The 22,345-nt window shown below is 39.3% G+C and overlaps 1 protein-coding gene across 7 annotated transcripts in view; it reads right to left on the reverse strand.

Annotated features, from left to right (window-relative positions):
• The window catches only part of Usp16-45 (ubiquitin specific protease 16/45), a 363,690-nt gene that overhangs the window by 291,584 nt on the left and 49,761 nt on the right, over window positions 1-22,345 (reverse strand). For all 7 annotated transcript variants that reach the window (XM_067083793.1, XM_067083791.1, XM_067083792.1 and 4 more), the window contains one exon: window positions 14,689-14,721. In XM_067083793.1, the coding sequence (XP_066939894.1) occupies window positions 14,689-14,721 (33 nt within the window). The remainder of the gene's footprint in view (window positions 1-14,688; window positions 14,722-22,345) is intronic.

Genomic DNA, 22,345 nt, shown 5'->3' on the forward strand with positions numbered 1-22,345 from the left:
AAAGTGGAAGTGGAAACAAGCATATCACACCCAAAAGTTACAGGCAACAGCTTAATGATGTTTTAGTCCAAATAGCTTAAGCTTATCTTGACTAAAACATCATTTGAAAAGGTTATTACTAGCACAGAACAGAAGAGTTACTAATTAGTTCTCAGTTTATACTGCTTTCAATTAATGAAAATTATGTTTCTTCCTATAAAATAAAGATATAACAGGGGATTCAAGTATTTCTGTGGAATAATGGTTGGGAAAAAGTACCTACTATTCATTATCACCATCATAAACATTTTTACATCAGTTTTCCTTTTATGGGGTTAGATGTTTGAAATAAATTCTCTCCACTCTTCTCTGACCTGTCCTCTTTCTCCCTGAATGCCCATCAGGTCTAGGTCTTCACCTATCCCCTTTCTCCATGAATTCCTTGGTATTCCCACAGGTCTTAGTCTTGTTACTTCCCATCCTCCCCATAACAGCCACATGATCACTCGCATTATTGTACTTTTGCCTTTGCTTCCTTTCGAGTTACCATGAACTTTGTATTCATTACACTGACTTTCCATTCCACTCTTCCACCTTTTAAAAATCCTACCCCATCTTCCTTAGACTCTACCATCTGCACTAGGTTATCAACACACGCAGCAACTCTCAGAGGTTCCCTTTTGTACCTTCTTCCATTACTAGAACAACAACAAACGGCTCAGTGCTGGTCCTAGCTATTATTATCATTATAATTATTATTATTATTATCATTATTACTATTTTGGAAGAAGGCCCTCTTAAGCAATGTTACTGAAAACACTGCTGTTTCAATGGCATTCAACTTATATAGTGTCTTTATTTTTCTTATTATATCATTCTCATCAGCAGGTAGATGAAATAACAAACTTCCAAAGGACATGGAAAGATATGCTGCTTTTGTTTTTTATTTATTTAACCTTAAACCAGCTCTCCTGATACATATACCAATACACCTCTGTTTTCTATTAATCACCTACCTGATAACAAGAATATAAGGAAAGTATAGGAGACTCTGTACAAACCAAATGCCATTGAAATAGCAATTCTTATTATTATTACTATTATTATTATTATTATCATTATTATTATTATTATATTATTATTATTACTATTATTTATTACTTTTTTTTTTTGGTCTATCACAGGCATCCGATTCGACTGGGTGGTATTCTAGTGTGGGTTTCCGGGTTGCATCCTGCCTCCTTAGAAGTCCATCACTTTTCTCATTGTGTGCTGTTTCTAGTAGTACACTTTTCTGCATGAGTCCTGGAGTTACTTCAGCATCTAGTTTTTCCAGATTCCTTTTCAGGGATCTTGGGATCATGCCTAGTGTTCCTATGATTATGGGTACAATTTCCACTGGCATATTCCATATCCTTCTTATTTCGATTTTCAGGTCTTGATACTAATCAATTTTTTCTCTTTCTTTCTCATCTACTCTGGTGTCCCATGGTATTGCAACATCAATGAGTGATACTTTCTTCTTGATTTTGTCAATTAACATCACGTCTGGTCTACTGGCATGTCTCACCCTATCTGCTCTGATATCTAAGTCCCAGAGGATCTTTGCCTGATCGTTTTCTATCACTCCTTCAGGTTGGTGTTTGTACCACTTATTATTGCAAGCTAGCTGGTGTTTCTTACACAGGCACTAGTGGAGGGCTTTTGCTACAGAATCATGCATCTTTGTACTGGTTCTGTGCAAGTGCCTGGCATTCGCTTGCAATGTGGTTTATGGTTTCGTCTTTCATATTGCATTTCCTGCATGTGGGTGAGATGTTATTTCCACCTACTGTATTATTCTTTGGACATATCTGGTTCTTAGGGCCTGGCCTTGTGCTGCTGTTAGCATTCCTTCTGTTTCCTTCTTGAGTTCTCCCCTCTGTTGCCATGTATCATCGCTGGCTAGTTCTTTTGTCTCTCATGTACTGTCCGTGCATTGATTTGTTGCGCCATTCCTCTGTTCTGTTTTTCATCCTCCTGTCTCTGTATATTTCTGAGTCCTCCTCTACTTTTATCAGTCCTTCCCATACACTCCTTGGCCACTCATCTTCACTGGTTTTCAGATATTGCCCCAGTGCTCTGCTATCGATGTTGACACAGTCCTCTTTGCTTAATAGTCCTCTCCCTCCTTCCTTTCGTATTACATATAGTCTGTCTGTATTTGCTCTTGGGTGTAGTCCTTTGTGTATTGTCATGTGTTTTTTAGTTTTCTGGTCTATGCTGCGGAGTTCAGCCTTCGTTCACTCCACTACTCCTGCACTGTATCTGATCACTGGTACTGTTTGAGTTTTGACTTGAGTATTGCCTCAAGTCTCCACATATATTCTTTCCTGATCGTGTCCTTCATCTCTTGGTGTTTTATATCCTCTCCTTTTATTATTCCCAGGTATTTGTATCCTGTCTCATCTATGTGTTTGATGCTATTCCCATCTGGTAGCTTTATCCCTTCAGTCCTTGTTACTTTGCCTTTTTGTATGTTGACCAAGGTGCATTTTTATATTCCAAACTCCATCCTGATGTCCCCTGATACAATCCTTACAGTCTGGATAAGGGTATCTATTTCCTTGATGCTCTTACCTTACAGCCTGACGTCGTCCATGAACATCAGATGGTTAATCCTTTTGCCTCCTTTCTTGAGTTGGTACCCAGCATCCATCTTCTGCAGTACTTTTATCATGGGAATCATGGCTCCTACGAAGAGTAGCGGGGACAGTGAGATGCCTTGAAAGATCCCTCTCCTGATGATAACCTCAGCTAGTCTTATCCCAGAGCTTGTAAGTACTGTATTCCAGTTGTGCATTGTACTTTTAAGGAAGCTGATGGTGTTTTCCTCTGCCCCATATATTTTCAGGCATTCTATTAGTCACATGTGTTGTATCATGTCGAAGGCTTTCTTGTAGTCAATCCATGCCATGCTTAGGTTGGTTCTCCTTCTCTTACTATTTTTCATTACCATTTTGTCTATTAGGAGCTGGTCTTTTGTGCCCATAAGCTTCCTTCTGCAGCCTTTCTATTGGTGAGGGATGGTGTTTGTATCCTCTAGGTAGTTGCACAGCCTTTCACTGATGATGCTTGTCAGTAACTTCCACAATATTGGTGGGCAGGCGATAGGCCTATAGTTGCTTTTTATATTTCCCTTGTTCTTGTCTTTCTGTACTAAGGATGTTCTCCCTGTGGTCATCCATTTGGGTGCATGGTGGTTTGTGATACAATGCTGGAGTTGTTCTGCTATTTGTGAGTGAAGGGCCTTGAAGTTTTTGAGCCAGTATCCATGGACTTCATCGGGACCTGGGGCTCTCCAGTTGGGCATTTTCTTTAGTTGGTGTCTGACTGTGTCTGTTGCGATCTCGGTGAATCTTTGTTTTATCCTCCCCATTTCTTCTGCCTTGATTTCCTGGAGCCATGTTGCATGTTTGTTGTGTGATACCGGATTGCTCCATGTTTTCCCAGAGTCTCTTACTTGGTTCGGCTTCAGGAATTTCCTGGCAATTGTCTTCCCCTCTTAGTTGGCTGTATAGTCTTCTCTGGTTGTGCCGAAGAGTTTGTTCTGTTGGTATCCTTTATTCCTGTTCATGTACTGTTGGATCTTATGTGTTTTGGCTTTAAGCCTCTGTTTTATATCTTCTATTGTGTTGTTTAGTCCCTTCCCCTGTACTTTGTACTTTGTATTTCTCATTCAGTTCCTCTCTTGTTTTCTTGCTTCTTAGCCTCTTTTCTGCCATCTCTTTCAGTTTACTCAAGTCAGATCTCATCGCCATGATTTTCCGACCTCTCTGTTACATCTTCGGTGTTTCCTCATGTGTTGTTGTTGGGTAGCTCATCATTCCTGTCGTTTTCTGCATCATCGTCTCTTAGTTTGTGTTCTTGTCCTTTCTTGCTGGGTGCTATTTCTCTTTCCAGTTCCTCTCTTTCTGTTGTGGAAAGCCAGTTCTTTTTCTTTATGTTCCTTACTTGGTCTGCCGGTCTCTGTTCTGTTTGAGGGGTGTTATTTCTCTCATTCCAGATGTTGACCAGTCTTCTTTTATATCCTTTTTCTATGGGGTTGCTTCTGATGTAACAACTCCATATTTCCTTATTTTCTTCTCTTGTCCATTTCTTCCTGTTTGCCTCTGTGGCTCCAGTCTCTGGTTGCTGGTTACTGTCGTTGTGGTGGTCAGTTGCTGGATGACGACCTCCAGATACCTAACCGCCTTCCCCATCGACTGGGTTGTATACCTGACTGCCAGACAAAGCTCCTCTGTTGCCAGAGGTTCCATTTATGTAGTTGTTGTTTATTCTTTCATTTCTTTCCATCATTGCTGAGTTTTGCTATTTAACCCATACCTGGACCCTATCCCATCAAGAATAGATACTCATTTACAGCTGAGTAGACTGAGGAAATTATGGTAAAGATCCTTTCCCAAGGAATCAATGCCAACGAGAGCAGTCACCCAACCAACGACTGACCAGCCCCAATGTTGCTTAACCAGTCCGTCGATGAGCTAAACCATTCTGCCACAGCACCCACATTATTATTATATTATTTCTGGATCGGGTCCTGTGTCAGCCAGTGAAAAAGTCCATTCAGCAAAGTCCATTCAGCACTTATTTCTAGGTAATTCCGTTGCTAGATACCAGAGAAAGCTAAATGAAATGCTGGAGTTACTACCCCCAGAGCGAGCTCCATTAGATGGAGTCGTGTATGGAAAAGGGTGAACTATAAAAACACGGAACCTTATCCTATAGAGATCCCAAAGTCAAAAGTCCCACAGAGAGGTGCCGTTACAAACCCATGCACCACTCGTGGACAGTACACAAATCACCGCTAGACGTGAAGGGAGAGGTTTGGAACAGGTCTGATAAAGTCCCTAAGGAGACCGTTATCTACCCTAGGGACCAAGCCCAGTCGTCTTTGATGAGGACTCTTACGGAGTGGCAAGCAGAGAACACTAAGCTTACACCAGCCAAGGGAGTGTTCACTATGTTCACTCTCAGTGATGTTCTCCTTCCTCCTTGCACTTCGAAAGTGGCCTCTCTGACTAGTCAGGCTTGCTTTGAAGGTAAACCCCTCCCTCATCTCCGGAGACGGACCCGACATCTCTCGTCTTTCCGGGGCACCGAATTCTGGAAGGGAGCCCTTAATACGTTTACAGTGACTCGGCTTGACCCAGACTGCGCTTCTGATCTGTTCAGTGAGAAGCTCCTAAGATCCCAGAGTCGCTCCTGAAAGCAGAGGCTGATACTAAGGATAGGCTCGCCAGGTCTTTGAACTCTTTGTCTTTAGCAGAAGCAACTTCTTTGGTCTATAGGGAAGATTCTTTGTTCCAGGTCTTGTGAAATCTCTCTTGGCGAGTTTTCAACAAGACCTGTTTGACTTTATGACTGCCCGACTGGCCTGCCGGAAGCATATCTTTTCAGCAGCCACAGTTCGGCATGAACCAAATAAGCTTCTGAAGAGTTCGATCTGGGGAGCTAATCTTTTCCCACAAGAAGAAGTTGACGCAGTCTTATCTGAGGCGGCTAGGGTCAATCAGAGTCTCCGTTCTCGTTGGGGTCTGCCCTATAAACGGAAGCAGTCTGATCTTGCCGGGACTTCCCCAAAGTCCAGCAAGAAATTTAAACATTTCAAACGCCTCCCAGCTCAGTCCTTGGTCCAGGTTCCCTTACAAGGTCAGCCTTCAACCTCTTCCTCCCAACCTCCGCCTCAGTATGTCCTGGTGAACCCGGCGCATCAGTCTCTGGCTGCCCCCTCCTATGTCTCCTCCCAGCTTTCAATCCTGCATATGAAAGTCAGGGGAAATTTCGCTCTAGACAGTCAACCAGAGGCAACAAGCCCGTGGGTTATGTTAGGGGAAGAGGAGCCCCCGCTCCTCTCCCAGGAACAGAGGAGGTAGAGGCTCCCAGAGGGGAAGCAAACACAGGACCGGTGACATACATCCTGTGGGCGGGAGGCTGTACCATTTTCGGGCTCGGTGGACCTTCTGTCCCTGGGCTCAGAGTATAGTTTCCAAGGGTCTAGGTTGGAGTTGGATCGACAATCCCCCTCCACCAGTCAAGTTTTATCAGGCTACAACCAAGGATCTCGAGGACTTTGTGGAAGATCTTCTACAGAAACAGGCTATAAGGAAAGTGAGGACTCTGAAGTTCCAAGGCAGGCTCTTCAGTGTTCCCAAGAAGGGTTCCGACAAACGGAGAGTAATTCTCGACTTGTCCCGTCTGAATTCCTACATTCGTTGCGACAAGTTTCGGATGCTTACTGTCTCCCAAGTTCGGACACTACTGCCCCGTGGAGCCGTAACCACCTCTCTAGATCTTTCCGACGCCTATTATCACAACCTGGTTGCGAGAAGGTTCTCCCCCTTTCTGGGGTTCAGGCTCGGAAGGCAGGCATATTCCTTCAAGGTGATGCCTTTCGGCCTCAACATAGCCCCAAGGATTTTTACCAAGTTGACAGACACGGTCGTACAACAACTCCGGTCTCAAGGGATTACGCTGGCCGAGTATCTAGACGACTGGATCATCTGGGCATCCAGCGTCGAAGAATGCCGGAGGGTTACATCCGTGGTGGTCGACTTTCTAGAATCTTTGGGCTTTCATGTAAACAGGGAGAAGTCCCGCCTGGTTCCGAGCAGTTGTTTTCAATGGCTAGGAATCCAGTGGGATCTGAATTCTCAAGCTCTCTCTTCCTCCTCCCAAGAGGAAAGAGATAGCCAGAACAACCAGACAGTTTCTCAAGTCCAAACGAGCCTCTCGACGGGCCCAAGAAAGAGTTTTGGGCTCCCTTCAGTTCGCTTCAGTGACAGATCTGTTGCTGAAGGTAAAACTGAAAGATATCAATAGAGTGTGGCAGAGTCGAGCAAATATCAGCCTCAGAGACAAGGTGTCTCTGATTCCTCCCATCTTGAAAAAGAGACTCAGGCCTTGGTCGACTGTCAAGAGCCTGTCCAAGTCAGTCCCCCTGCAATTTCCTCCTCCAGTGTTGGTTATCCACACAGACGCCTCCCTAAGTGGGTGGGGAGGATATTCTCAACACCAAGAAGTGCAGGGGACTTGGTCCCCCATGTTCCGCCAGTTCCATATAAACGTTCTGGAGGCCATGGCGGTCTTCCTTACTTTGAAGAAGCTTCTTCCCCCAAGAAGATTCATATAAGGCTGGTTCTGGACAGCGCCACAGTAGTCCACTGCATAAACAGTGGAGGTTCAAAATCGAGCCGGATCAACCAGGTAATGATTGCACTTTTCTCCTTGGCGTGCAAGAACAAGTGGCACCTGTCTGCCACTCATCTTGCAGGGGTCCGAACGTCGAGCGGATTCTCTATCAAGGACAACTCCTCGAGTCGGAGTGGTCCTAGACAGGGCCTCGTTCAGTTGGATCTGCAACCAAGTTCCGGGCCTGGAGGTAGATTTGTTCGCAACCAAGCTCAACAACAAGCTTCCTCATTACGTAGCTTCCAACCTGGACCCTCAAGCTCTTTTCACGGACGCAATGTCATTGGACTGGAACAGGTGGAAGAAGATTTATCTGTTCCCTCCAGTAAACTTGTTGTTAAAGGTCCTTCACAAACTCAGGACATTCAAGGGTCAAGTAGCTCTAGTGGCTCCCTACTGGCCAAAGAGCAGCTGGTTTCCACTTCTGCTGGAACTGAAACTTCGCCACATCCAAATCCCCAGTCCAAAACTAACACAAGTAGTACAAACTCAGACTGTGTCAGCTTCCTCAAAAATTCAAAATGCCCTGGCTTTGTGGACTTTATGAAATTTGCGGCTCAAAGGGATGCTAACGTTGATCCTGTCAATACCATGTTCTTGGAATCAGATAAGCGTGTCTCCACTCTTCGGCAGTACGACTCAGCAATTAAGAAGCTAGCACTCTTTTGAAAGAATCTGAGGCTACAGTAATGACCATAAATTTGGCAATCTCCTTTTTAGATCACTATTTGAGAAGGGTTTAGCCTCTAGTACTGTTACTACAGTCAAAGCTTTACGAAAAGTATTTTTGTATGGTTTCAAAATTGACCTCACAGATCCTTACTTTTCTTCCATCCCTAAGGCCTGTGCACGGCTGAGACCAGTAATCCGTCCACATACGGTTTCCTGGTTTTTGAATGACGTGTTGAAGTTAGCCTCAGATATCGATAATCAGTCTTGCCCTTCCTTTCCTTATTGAGGAAAACGTTGTTCTTAGTTAGCCTAGTTTGGTGCTAGAATTTCAGAGCTGTCTGCACTCTCTAGGGAGCCCAACCATGTCGACTTCCTTCCATCAGGGAGGTTTTGCTGATTCCTCACCCTAAATTCCTGGCCAAAAATGAAGATCCGCAGAATAGGTGGTCGCCTTGGAAAGTTCTCCCCCTTCCTCAAGACCTGTCCCTGTGTCCAGTTCATACTTTGAGGGCTTATTTAGACAGGTCCTCTCACATCTCCTCTGGGCCTCTCTTTATCAGGGAAGGGGGGGGGTAATATCTCTATGTCTGCTATTAGACAACAAATCCTTTACTTTATCAAGCAGGCTAATCCTGACTCAGTCCCAAGAGTTCATGATATTAGAGCTGTGGCCACCTCCATTAACTACTTCCATTACATGAATTTCACGGATCTTACCAAATACACTGGTTGGAAGTCACCTTTGGTTTTCAAACGTCACTATTTGAAATCCTTAGAAGCTCTTAAATTCTCAGCAGTCGCGGCAGGGAACGTTGTCCCTCCCTCTGGTTCCCTTTCTGATTCCTAGTCAATTCTTTCTCCACTGCCTCAGTTATCCCCTTACAGTCATTTCAGTCAGGCGTGCCTTGACTTTCTAACCTGACCGTGTTATCTGTATATTTGTCTAATTGACACATTTATGTTATAATGTTTTCAATTTTGTATAGTTATTTTGTTTAAGTATATTTTTTATATTGTCATGTTAACTTTAAGCTCCCATCAGTTTCATTTGTACATTATTGTTATTATTGCTAGCAATTAAAAATTTTTTGGTGGACCTTTGGTTTTCTGTTCCCCTTACATTTTGTTATCTCTTACAGTTTAAGAATGATATTTATTTCTCTGTTAATTTTTCACCGGCTGACACGGGACCTGATCCAGAAAAGGGATTTTGACAAAGGAAAAATCTATTTCTGGAGAGGGGACCGTGTCACCCGGGTGACCCACCTCTGTCATGTGTCGTGTCCCCCCATAGTAAACATCATTCTGGTGGGGTGATGCTTTCATGGAATGCGGCTAGCGGTGATTTGTGTACTGTCCATGAGTGGTGCATGGGTTTGTAACGGCACCTCTCTGTGGGACTTTTGACTTTGGGATCTCTGTAGGATAAGGTTCTGTGTTTTTATAGTTCACCCTTTTCCATACACGACTCCATGTAATGGAGCTCGCTCTGGGGGTAGTAACTCCAGCATTTCATTTAGCTTTCTCTGGTATCTAGCAACGGAATTACCTAGAAATAAGTGCTGAATGGACTTTTTCACCGGGTGACACAGTCCCCTCTCCAGAAATAGATTTTTCCTTTGTCAAAATCCCTTTATTATTATTATTATTATTATTATTACATTATTATTATTATATATGTAGTTTAACCGGATCACCCAGTCACAAATAAGGAGAATAAATCATGAATTCAGCAGATTATGTAATTACTCATTACATAATTCAACTTGGAGCTACTACATTCTGGGCTACTGAACTTGCATATTAGAAGACCAAATTTTGGCAGCACCTGGCATAACCAATAGTAATAACAATAAATTATGGCTCATACAGATACTAACTTGCTATCATCTTCTGAGGGCGTGATGATAACTGAAAATCGCCGCTAACTGAAAATCGCCGCTAACTGAAAATCGGCGATTTTGGCGATTTTCGGGGGTTATCGGCACTGAAAAGCACCAATTTTCGGTTATCGGCCCCTCTGTTAAGTAAGTATCGGTGCCAATACCCAATTATCAGCGCTGATAAGCAGAAATCAGCGATTTTCGGCGCCGAAAATTGCCAATTTTCATCGCTAGACAAGCACCATAAAACCGGATTGCTGTTAACCAAGCCCACAGTTAACCGGGGACTGCCTGTATGTCTCTAACTTTTGCGGATGCTGTACACAAAAGAGCTATTACCACCCTAAAATATGGATAGCAGTTATAATGGATATTAGATATCATGTCACAAGCCTAAATTCAGAGCAAATCCAGTGCTAACTACTATTCAACATTCTTCTAATTGTATATTCCTTGGATATTCTTTTCTTATTAAGATGTAAAATTCTTTAGAATTCGTAATTTAATTTCCTCCCAGAAATCTGATCCACTCTAACAGCCTAAGGAACTTAGTCTTCCTTCATTAACATCACTGCCATGGTTTAACTAGCCTTACATACAAATACTACTTCTACAACAGCCCTAAATTCATGTTTCTCAATCAGCCATGATATTTCTAGTTTTTATACAACATGTATCATCAATGAAACAATGCCTTGTCTGGCTTTATAATAATAAACATATGGGTAAACCTGTGTGACCAGATAAAGTAATAAAAGAGCAAGTTTTTTAAGTTATTGTTTTAGCACTTTTACTCCACATTAAATATTAAATGGTACTAAATATTATAATTCACTCAAATTTATGTATCAATTCTGGTACTAGTATGAAATAATGAAACTGACGAAAATCAAATGGAGAAATATAACACAAATGTGTTTACCACACCCAATATAAGAAAAATACATTAAAAAATGAGGCAGTCGTATTACCATTACCTGGCAGTACAGAAAGCACAGCAAGTAGAATTTCTTACCAGGGAAGCCTGCATGAACTGACTGAGCCAAGGCAGTCGTATCACCATTGCCTGGCAGTACAGAAAGCAAAGCAAGCGGAACTTCTAGTGAGGACAAATGGAGGCTACGCTAGCAAAAATAATTAAATAGAAAGTATCAACTTGAAAAACCTGTACCAAGGAACAGAAAAAGATCAAAGATATAAAGGATCAATGTGCAAGAAATGTATAAAAAAAATTTATTAAAAGACAAAAATATAGTTATTCACAGCAACAGCAGCATTCCTTAAAGACAATTATGCCTGAAACAGCATAAACTGTTATGCCACACAAGAAATGGAAAAGTGAAGCATACCTCAAAGCAAATACAGAATCTCTCTTACATCTTTTTAACAGAGGCTGCAGTTAATTCTCCTGCTCCTAAGGTCCCTCCTCTTGCAGCTGCCACAACAATTAGACTGACTCTAACCTGGCAAGTCTCCAGAATGTAACACATACAAACGAACAGGCACCCAAAATACAAAAAGGATAACAAAACCCTCTATAACACTTCCGTGATACTACGCATGCTGTATGTGCATTCTGGCACAACACCACTTGGAGAACATATAAACAGGACCCACTTAAAAAAAATTCCTGGGGATACTTATACAAACCCATGATGTCTGTTCTTTTTATACTTTTTGTTTTTTTGACACTGTTCAATGGTAATATGTACTGCTGATAATAATGTCAATTAACTAGTCAGCCACTTTCTAGTTAACACACTACGCAGGAGAAGTGCTACACTGTAAAGACTCCTCAAAACTGTAACTGTTTAAGGTGACAAACAGTCTTTAACAATGGAGTAATTACTCCTATTAACTACAACTGCAGTATATATGATGATGATGACAATTTAATGCTATACGAATTGTTCCTTTTATTTAAGTTAACTATACAAAAATAAATACCATATCAGCTAATATGTTCATCACCTGAGCAAGTGAACATCTGTGCAAACATGAATATCTGTACCTTTAGTTATAGATCAATTTTCATTTTACCCTTCCAAATCCAAGGTTTCACGAAAAGACCCACTCAAAGTATGCAACGTCCATTAGACCATTTGAAACATCATCATCTTCTCACCTTAATCTCTAGTCAGGGTCACTAAGTTAAGAAATAAGTTATGGGCTGCTGTTTTTAAAAGGCTCATTAAAAACAGCAGCCCATAACTACTTATGAGGATCAAAAGAAGAAGACAGCATTTAGGATGAGTTGAAAGACATTACATACTTTGAGTAAGTTTATTCTTGGAACATTAACTCTTGTATGGTAAAATACAAGTTGATCCGTTCTAAACATAATAATAAAGGAATAATACTGCACCCTCACTATTTTCATTACAATATTAAAGTATTGAAAAACTTTGCCAAAAAAAATCAGTGAAAGCATTAAGGAAAAGATTTCTCAAAAGCCTCAAACACTAATGTTGAACATGGTTCATCTTTTCTTCACCAATTTTGCAAAAAAACTTTGCCAAAAAAAATCAGTGAAAGCATTAAGGAAAAGATTTCTCAGTCTCAAATACTAATGTTGAACATGGTTCATCTTTTCTTCACCAATTTTGCAAAAAAAAGTATAACTACAATAACCTGAACAAATTCAAATGTACAAAGGGTGACAAAAAATACGGGAAAAAATAGAATATGTTTTATAATTATGTTCAACTCTGCAAGCCTACTTTTCATTAAAACAGCTTTTACCTTAGTTTACCTTGCAGTTTTACCACAGTTCCTTACTTTATGTTTCATTTAGGTTAAGCTGAGTTGGGTCCACAATTATTTCTCCTTTGCTGGCACATAACTAAAGATGATACCTAGTTCTGTTGAATAGCCTAAATTGCCTGCTTTCTTCAAGCACGTAGCCTAGCATATTATATAAAATTATGCCTCCATTTCATGTTCAAGTAAGTCTATTAATAGGGGCTCCTTGCTTCACTTCAGGATACAACACATATTTTACTTAGGCCATTTTATGTTCATCACTGAATACTATCCAGACAACAGTATACAGTGGTATGTTATTTACAAAACACATACTTACCACTTGCCAAGCATATCTTTACTCTGGTGTTGACACCAAATCATACCACTGAACATGTTAATGTATTCTTATTTTTTCTAAAACTATAAAAAAATAGAAAGGGGATGTACTCCAGTGTAAAAAGTTTAAGGGTAAAATACAGTCTGAACATGCAACAAAAATACTGAAAAGGTGCTGAAGAAAAGAGCTAAATAATAAAAACTGACAACTATCAGTCTGGAATTTATGTCCAGGAAATGAACAACAGACAATACATAATTATGTATTACCACATAAAGATGAAAAGATTATGCCAAATATTTGCATATATTGAGAAGGTATTTGACAGTGTACCAAGGTGAGCAATTAAATAAGAATTACAAAAGCCATAGGCACCAGAACGGCACATTATTATAGTAATGTGCCTATACCATCTTGCAAGAATTAACTCAAGTATCCAGTGACATTCCTGTCCCTACAAAGCCATAGTTAAAGCTGTAGCAGATATATCAAAAGAACTCGAGATAAGTTTTGGGCATATACATATACAAAGACAATGGAAGAGATCTTGAAATGGCATAACTAAAAAAGGTAAGATTTACAACAGGAGTGAGGTGGGAAGATCACAAATGCAGATGTTAGGGGAAATGTGGTGTGCAACAATTGGAAAATAGACCAGTCTCAAAGATTAACATGGTAGTAATACATGTATTAGATATGAAAGCAGCAGGAGAAAAACATATAGGACAGACTAGAATACTATATGGAAATGGGGCATAGATAAAGATCTAGACCAGACAGAAATGAGAGAACTCACTGCATAGCAAACTTATAAAAGTTATTTTTTTAAAGAGGGGAATAGCAAATGATGGAAGTCTTCTATATTACAACCATCTTACATTATTCCTAATTATTTTAGGCTTAATTAGGGCAGTAAACTGAAGAAAAGAGGTAGACCCTGCAACAAAATTCTACTTCTTCCCAGAACTTAAGATCCCTCTAAAAAAAATCAAAGGAAGCCTTAATTTCTCACAAACCTATCATCACATTCCTCATTTACTCTCACAAACTGAATTACAATACTGTAAACATAAAACTTCATGTAACATTAATTTGCAAAACCCATACTCATGTATCAATACTAATGGCAATATATATGCTACCTTCACATTCTAAAACATATCACCTTGGCTTAAAATACACAGCATGAAAATTTTCTCCATACCATGTAATACAAGATACATTATTTAAAAAACAGCTTACCTTAATTCTTCTGCTAATTACAATATATGACAAAACTAGCTACATAACCAACACCAGCTATAAAGTATTTACAAAAATTATGCACAAAGAAATCCTTCTTATATATGCCTCACAACTTGCTACAACAGTAATGTAAACCCCATGCCCTGTAGCAAACATGAACAACACAAATGACCAGGACTTTTTAGAAATTTCTGTAAGTTTTCTGTAAAAACAAAAAGGAAACAAACCATCCCAGTGAAACAGAAGACACAACATAGTTATCTACAATGTCACAGCTGCTTACCAAACACCAACATTACAGATGGAAATTATATTAATAAGGATAAAAATGATACCACACCAACCTAAAAATACTTGCACACATAAGTTACAAATTATTAAGGCAATGCTGAGTGTATTTCAGAGAGAAAGTTCTGTCAATATTGATACATGTAAAATCATTTCCCATGAAAAAACGTAAGAAAAACCATAACCTTAGAATATTTTGTGTTACATATACTGTAACATGAATAATGCATTAGTCTACTACAATATGCCCAATTAGCTACTGGATAAAATTATAATGGAGAACATGAAAAAAGTGCGAAACATATTTACCCTTTTTGGAATCCTTGCCAGATGTCACTGATGCTGCAAATGAATTATCAAGAGTATAAATATCCACTACAAAAATTTTCAACAACTTGCAATACCACTAACAATGCAAATGTAAGGTACACATTTCATTTAAATCTAAAAATGTCAGTCTATGCATTAAAACTACAAGCAATGGCTAGCCTATTTATTTAAAAACACAAGGTTACCCCTCTACGATAAATCCAAAGATATGATCTAAAAAGTATTCAAAAAACTAAAGTTAGCTACAGAAAGCTCTGCAATACAACAGTACATTCATGTAGGCATGAAATAAACAAACTGTCATTCAATCATCACCCATCCAGGAGTCTTTTTTTTTCCTCTTTCTTTTTGATGCCTTGAGACCTATGGGGTGGTAATTATTTAGAAAATCCAGATACCTGGGAATGCCCTAGTAACCTATGGGGAGTGGAATTTAAATGTTTGTGCAGTACCTCCTCTCCTCATTCTAATAAGGAATTATTAGCTTTAATCTATTTTATTCTAGCTTATTTTCATTTCTGGATGACATGTAACAACAATCTGACTAAAAAGTATAAAAGCTGGCTCAAATCCTATATTGACTTCCATAATGAGCATTGCCTATGATCAGCTAAGACACCCAATGTAGGCCCAGCTTACAGTCAACCAAATAACTATTCATATTCTTCAGTTCAATTTATGCAATACACAAAGGTGGCAAAATAATATACATACTATGAAATATCACCTTAAAATTCAAACCAGAACTTACAATTAAAAAAAGTCATAGTCTAGCCTAGGCTTCCTTAGGTACAAAACCAAATAAAATGTCCTTGTGAGTTACTGAGCCTATGAATGCTGTGCCTCCGATTGAACCTAATATACATAACTATAAACAAAGAGGACACTGTATTGTGTAATAAAAACAAACACCATTAACTGAATTTCAACAGATCACATACAAGAGAAAGTATTGCTGACATCAGCTGTTCTTTAGAGAAACAATTAGCCTAAGCATGAAATCTTTCAACCATATTTTGAGAAGCTTCCTGAGGAATTGTGCAAATATGTTGTGGCTGTTTACTCAAAATAAAAAGTACATGTGCTTCCTCAATTACCACTGGCAAAGCTGGCAAATACTTCAAACATACACTTTCATAAGCTAAAGCTAACTGTATTTTTTATGAAGATGTGTACATATGATTTCCTTTAGACTATTTTTATTATGTAATACTGTATACATACAATCTTTGTCAGTAATTACATATATTCATTTCTACGCCAGGCTTGGGATTTCTATGCCCAATATCTCACACAAGAACAATTGGTACGGATGATTTACACAAAGCTTAGGCTGACTTTTTTTTATCGTAAGTTGTTTGAGCTCTGGCACTTTATCACAAAAGCAAACAAGATCTGTTGGTGATCACATACATTTTTCCTTTCGCCAGTGAGTTATGCGTATGGTAATTTATAACTCTTCTGAATCAGAGGTTAAAAAATGCAGGCACCTTCAGACCATACAACAAGCAACAACTTAAATAATTCAAATTATCTTAAAACACAAGCAATTGTTTACTCTATGTTTCACATAATGCATGGTGGTTATTAAACCAATTAAAAAGTTTAGCTTCAGAGAAAGAAAAAATTTTGCTTAATTATTAGACAAATAAGGAGAAAGCTTTATACACCACTCCTACTCACTGCTTTGTTTATTTTTTTCAAAATGGCTGACTAAATGCAAGTACACATGAAAAGATAAACATGTGGAACTTTTCATGGCAAAAGCCAAATCTAGCAGGTTGAGTGCTAAGTACGAGGGTTGAATAATCCTCTAGAAAATTGCAGTCAACTTCCAATTATCATCAGTCTGGTTGTTAAAGACGGCAATAGTTCATGATAGCAGCTTCTACTTTTTTTTCTCTCATTTTCAACATCCACATTTCACTTCTGTACAAATGAGTTGGCTCAATAATCCATTTAAATGCTCCAACTTTTGCTCCAATTTACACTCCTCTTTCAAACCTTTTACGAGCATCATGCAACTTTCACTTGATTCACAACCTACAGACTTTCTGTCGGGTCATGTATGCCAGATTCAATGAAAGTTGACTAACCTATGAATTCACAGACAAGGTATTTAGGATAACAGCGCTGAAAATATCCTCAAACTATAAGTAACTATTTTATGAGACACTGCATTGAAATTCCCAGCTTCAAGATTCTTGGCTGCAAATCCTACACCACACTTCACCAGATAATGCCCGTTGCACCATATCAACACAAGTGTTGATACAGTGGTGTACCCTCCCAATAAGTAACAAAAATGGGCATGTAGTCTATAAGATACAGTACCCTAAGTCAACCTGCATAGCTTACAGTGAACAACAATACACATAAGTAATTACTCTCCTACCCTTACTGGTATCTTGTAATTACCATCCAACTTAAAATATTAAGTTACCTATCATTCAATTTCAAAGAGATATCTGCAAAATTAATTGCTGCTAAACATATAATACAGCAGTTCTACCTACTTTTGCCTTCATGATAGGTAAAAAAATGGCATTTTTAAAATAAAATAAAGTTTTATATATATTTACCCAGTAATTACAGTACATTGCTATTAGTTTCTAACTATCACGGCAACTTAAATTTTGAAATTCGCGGTAGCACTTCTATTGTTTTTGTGTAGATAACTAGCCCCACCCACTTTTGGGGAAGAATAGGTACAACACAGCTGGAGAGCTCAATTTGTTTGTGCCCTATGTCCATGAGAGGGGAGGAGGGAGGACTCCAATAATGTAATTACTTGGTAAGTATATATAAAACTTTATTTCATTATAAAAATGCCATTTTTAAATACAGTAAGTAACTTACCAAGTAATTACATTGCTGAATCCCACATTAAGTTAAGTATACCTTAGTTTTACCAGACCACTGAGCTGATTAACAGCTCTCCTAGGGCTGGCCCGAAGGATCAGACTTATTTTACGTGGCTAAGAACCAATTGGTTACTTAGCAACGGGACCTACAGTTTATTGTGGAATCCGAACCACATTATAGAGAGAAATGAATTTCTATCACCAGAAATAAATTCCTCTAACTCTTCATTAGCCGGCCGGAGACTCGAACTCGGGCCTACCGAGTGCTTGTCCACAGCTCTACCGGCTCGCCCAACGAAGAGCTTGAATCCCACATTGACAGGAGGTGGGATACATGAACATATACTACTCAAAAACACTCAGTAATGGTGATGAATTTGAAATAGAAATACTTGTTGTAACCTTACCTGTTGAGAGAGCTACAGCAGGAAGACACTGCTACTGGTCGATGCTCATCGCAACCCATAGTGGTGTGGTGGTAAAGCCTTGGAGCGCCTCTACTTCAGTGGGAGCTTTGCAGCCAAAGAGTACTCTGAGGGCTGCCAAAGCATTACAATATAAAAACAAGCGCCCTTGCCCTTGGTGCAGTACCACAACAACAAACAGACAACTGTGTTACCTACACATCACATAAAATAACCACTACCCATCCACTGAAAACAATGACTCGTGGGTAATCCAGATACACAGTGCCCGCTAGCTTCCCAAACAACCTGTATCAAGGCGAGGAGTAGAAATATAGAAGGAATGCCTCCTATCCTTCATCCCCCAATACCATGCCAATGATCAGTAGCGAACACTGGTCTACACCTCCAATAGGTGGATTGAAGGATTGTGGATAGTGATAAGTTACACTTGAAAGCCAACAAAGTGGTGTCTGCTCTTATCTCATGGGCTTTAACTTTAAAAATGGTAAGACATCCTCTCAAATTTCCAAGTGTTACTCAATTACGTCCCTCAAGAAGAAAGCCACAGCATTCTTGGGCAGTCAACGGGAGAGATTCTTGACCAAGCACCAGAGGTTATGAGAGGGGCCTCTGATCCTTAGTCCTCTCACGATAATGCCTTAATGTTCTTACTGGACAAAGAGCTTTCTCTTTGTCTGCTGGTCCAACGATATCCATCAGGTTCTTGATAGTGAATGAATGGGGCCAAGGTTTGGACGAGTTTCGTTCTTGGCCAAAAACCTGAGAGTGAACGAGCAGACCGCATCTCCCTGCGAAAATCCAACTTTCTTATCAAAGGCCTGCAGTTTACTAATCCTCTTGGCTTTAGCCAAAGCAACCAGAAAAAGGGTTTTTCTTGGTAAATCCCTGAGAGATAAGGAGTGAAGGGGCTCAAATGGAGGGTCGAAAGCCATTTAAAGACAACATCCAGGTTCCAGGAGACCAAGGTTGTCTTCTCTTGTTTTGAAGTGTCCAAAGACTTAATCAGGTCACTAATGTCTTGACTTGCAGACATATCCAAACCTCTTGTCTAAAAACCAAATTTAGCATAGCTCTGTAACCTCTGATGGTAGATGTAGCTAAGCCTCGAGAACACCTCAGGAAGAGCACAAAGTCTGCAATTTGTGCTAGAGAGGTTTCAGAAGAGGAGACGTCATGTCTTCGACACCAGCTGCGGAAGACTGCCCACTTGGCCAGGTAGACCTTAGAAGAAGACTGACGTCTACACTTTGCAATCGCCTCTGCAGCTGGTCTTGAAAAGCCCTTCGCTCTGACAAGCTTCATGACAGTCTGAAGCCTGTCAGAGCAAGAGCGGACAAGCCTTGGTGAAAACGATGTAAGTGTGGCTTTTTGAGAAGACTTCATCTCTGTGGCAGAAGTCTTGGGAAGTCCACCAGCAGCCTGGACCTTCTGCAGCCAAAATGGAGCTACAAGGGTCACTGACATGTTGCTGTGGGAAAAACTTGTTTATGACCTCTCAACAAACTGAATGGTGGGAAGGCATACACGTCCAGGTTCAACCAGTCCTGGAGCATTGCATCTGTTGCCCATGCCAGAGGGTCCGTGGCTCAGGAACAATACGAGGGAAGGTGACGATTTCTCAACATTGCAATTATTATTATTAAAACAGTTTAACCAGACCATTGAACTGACTCTTAGCTCTCATAGGGCTGGCCCAAAGGATTTGGATGAAATTACAGATCTAGGTTAGAAGCCTAGTACTGGGACCAAATAGGTCATTCGATATGGTGATGAATGAATGAAAATTAAATTAAAAACTGCACAAAGGCACACGCTCTCATACTGGAACACACTCACACAATATATACATTTATACTCATGTTTCCATATATAATCACTAAAAATATATTAAAATGATCGAACTGGGGGTAGTAACCCCAGCATTCCTGATAGCTTTTTCTCTGGTATTTTTAGCAATACTTATACCTAGAAATAAGTGCTTAATGGTTATTTCACCATGTGACGTAGGCCTTCCCCCAGAAATAGATTTTTCCTTTGTCAAAATCCCTTTATTAAAATTTTAAAATTTAGTTGTTTTAAAATTCATAAGACCCCTAAGGATTTTTGCATTTCTATTATTTACTTTTTATATTTTATCAATTAAGTCACAGCTCCTCATGAACAGTAAAATTGGTATTACTGAATATGTAGGAGATTCTGACAGTTTCTTTCACTGATCTATTTCCAGAATTTGATAATTGCTGCATGTTATATTTTGGACATTCACACAATACATGTTTGACTGTTATCAACACTTGGGAGGAGGGCCAAATGGACTGTTCATTAAGTGTCCATGTGCCATACGAGTATGGCTTATTCGAAGACGCATCAGAACTACTTGTGTGTGTCTCTCTCTCTGATATGATGAACTCCATTTTCCAATACTAGATTTTATGTTTTAATTTATTATTTTCAGGTTCTTCATTCCATATATTTTGCCATTTGCTTACAATGATTGTTTTTATATATCTTATATAGTCACTAATAGGGATGTCTACACTTGCTCTTGTCATGTGGACTGCTTCTTTAGCTGCTTTACCAGACTCTTCATTTCCTTTAGTCCCTACATGGGCAGGGATCCAACATGTTACAATATTATGGAGTGAAAACTTAATTTGTTGTATAATATTATTTTTTTTTATTATAGCTTTGAATGGATTCTATAGCGCTTCTGGAGTTGCTATAAATCACAAAATTATTACTGAGGCTTCTTTAATTATTTTTATGGCTGATGCTATTGCACATAACTCAGCAGAGAGAACTGATACGTTTTGTCTGGGGATACTGCAGCATATCCCACTCTGTATTGTGACTTTGATCCATCTGTGTATATTGCGTAATGTGGACCTTTTCAGATTATATGTTCTACTGTATGTTGTCTATGGTGTTCCCAGCCTGAGAAGAACCCTAAAAGAGTTCAGAGGTCTGGTTAAACAAATCATTTATAACTAACTAACTCTGGGGTATATGAATAACTTTTTGATAAATATTTTAAGTGTGTACAAATTCTCATTTTATGCACTGTCCAAGGATGAGGCAATTTTAATATTAAAGGTAATTGTATATTTATATTTAGCGACTCAAACAATCTTCTAGCTCTAATTGGGAAAGGAGGTGGATGATTGTTTATAAACACATCCCTTAATCCAAATAATTTTTTGGTTGGAGAATCATTTGTTTGGATTCTCAGGGCATTCATTGTCACTAGCTCTCTATGGAAAGAGAGAGGTAGTTCACCACATTCAACTTGTAAAGAAGACGTTGGTGATGATCAAAAAGCTCCTGAACAAATCCTAAGGCCTTCGTTATGAACTGGGTCTAATGTTTTCAGCGTTGCATCTGATGCCGAGCCATATATTTCACTTCCATAACCAATGATAGACAGCACAGTGCCGTTAGGGTATGTCTATTGGCTCCCCAAGTAGTGTTCGATAGTTTTTTAATTAGGTTTAATGTTGTTTTACATTTTGATTTCATGTGTGTTATGTGGGCTTTCCAGTTCAAGTGAGTGTCATATACTAATCCCAAACATTTTGCTGTTTGGCCAATTGGTATGGAATGATTTCTGATTCTTAAATCTATTTCTTTTCCACCTTTTTTCCACTTTTTATTTTTATAAAACATTACTGCTTGAGTCTTTTGTATAGAAAATTTGAAGCCTAAACATGAGGCCCATTCATCTATTTTTAATATAGTTTTATTAATGATTTGCTCTGCATGTTTTATGCGAGATGCTGAATAACATATGGCAAAATCACCCATATACAAGGTACTTTAATTCCAATATAGTAAACCCCGTATTCACGGTCTCACTATTCGCGGATTTCTCTGTGGAACTTATCTACCCATTATTCATGGAAAATTCGCCCATTCCCGGTATTTTTTACTGAGAAATATTCACTAATTACTGTATTTTCATATCGTTTTCATGACTAAATGCACTTTTTGTGATAAAACTATTAAAACACTTTTTAGAGGGGTTTTCTGTGTTTAAACTATCAAAATAGGCAGTTCTAAGTGTTTTTAGAGGGGTTCTAAGTATTCGTGGATTTCACCTATTTGCAGAGGGGGGGTGGTACACATCCCCTGCAAATACAGGGGGTTTACTGTAGTAGATTATTACTGATATCATTTATTGCTAAAGTAAACAGTGTGCAACTAAGGACGCTTCCTTGTGGAACACCATTTTCAAGTGCAAATGTATTTGACAACACATCATCAATTCTCACTTGAAAAGTGCAATTTGTCAGAAAGTTTTGGATAAATCTAGGTAAATGTCCACAGATGCTGTTTTTATGGAACATT

This window comes from Macrobrachium rosenbergii, chromosome 41 (assembly GCF_040412425.1).
Source record: "Macrobrachium rosenbergii isolate ZJJX-2024 chromosome 41, ASM4041242v1, whole genome shotgun sequence".
Lineage (NCBI taxonomy): Eukaryota > Metazoa > Arthropoda > Malacostraca > Decapoda > Palaemonidae > Macrobrachium > Macrobrachium rosenbergii.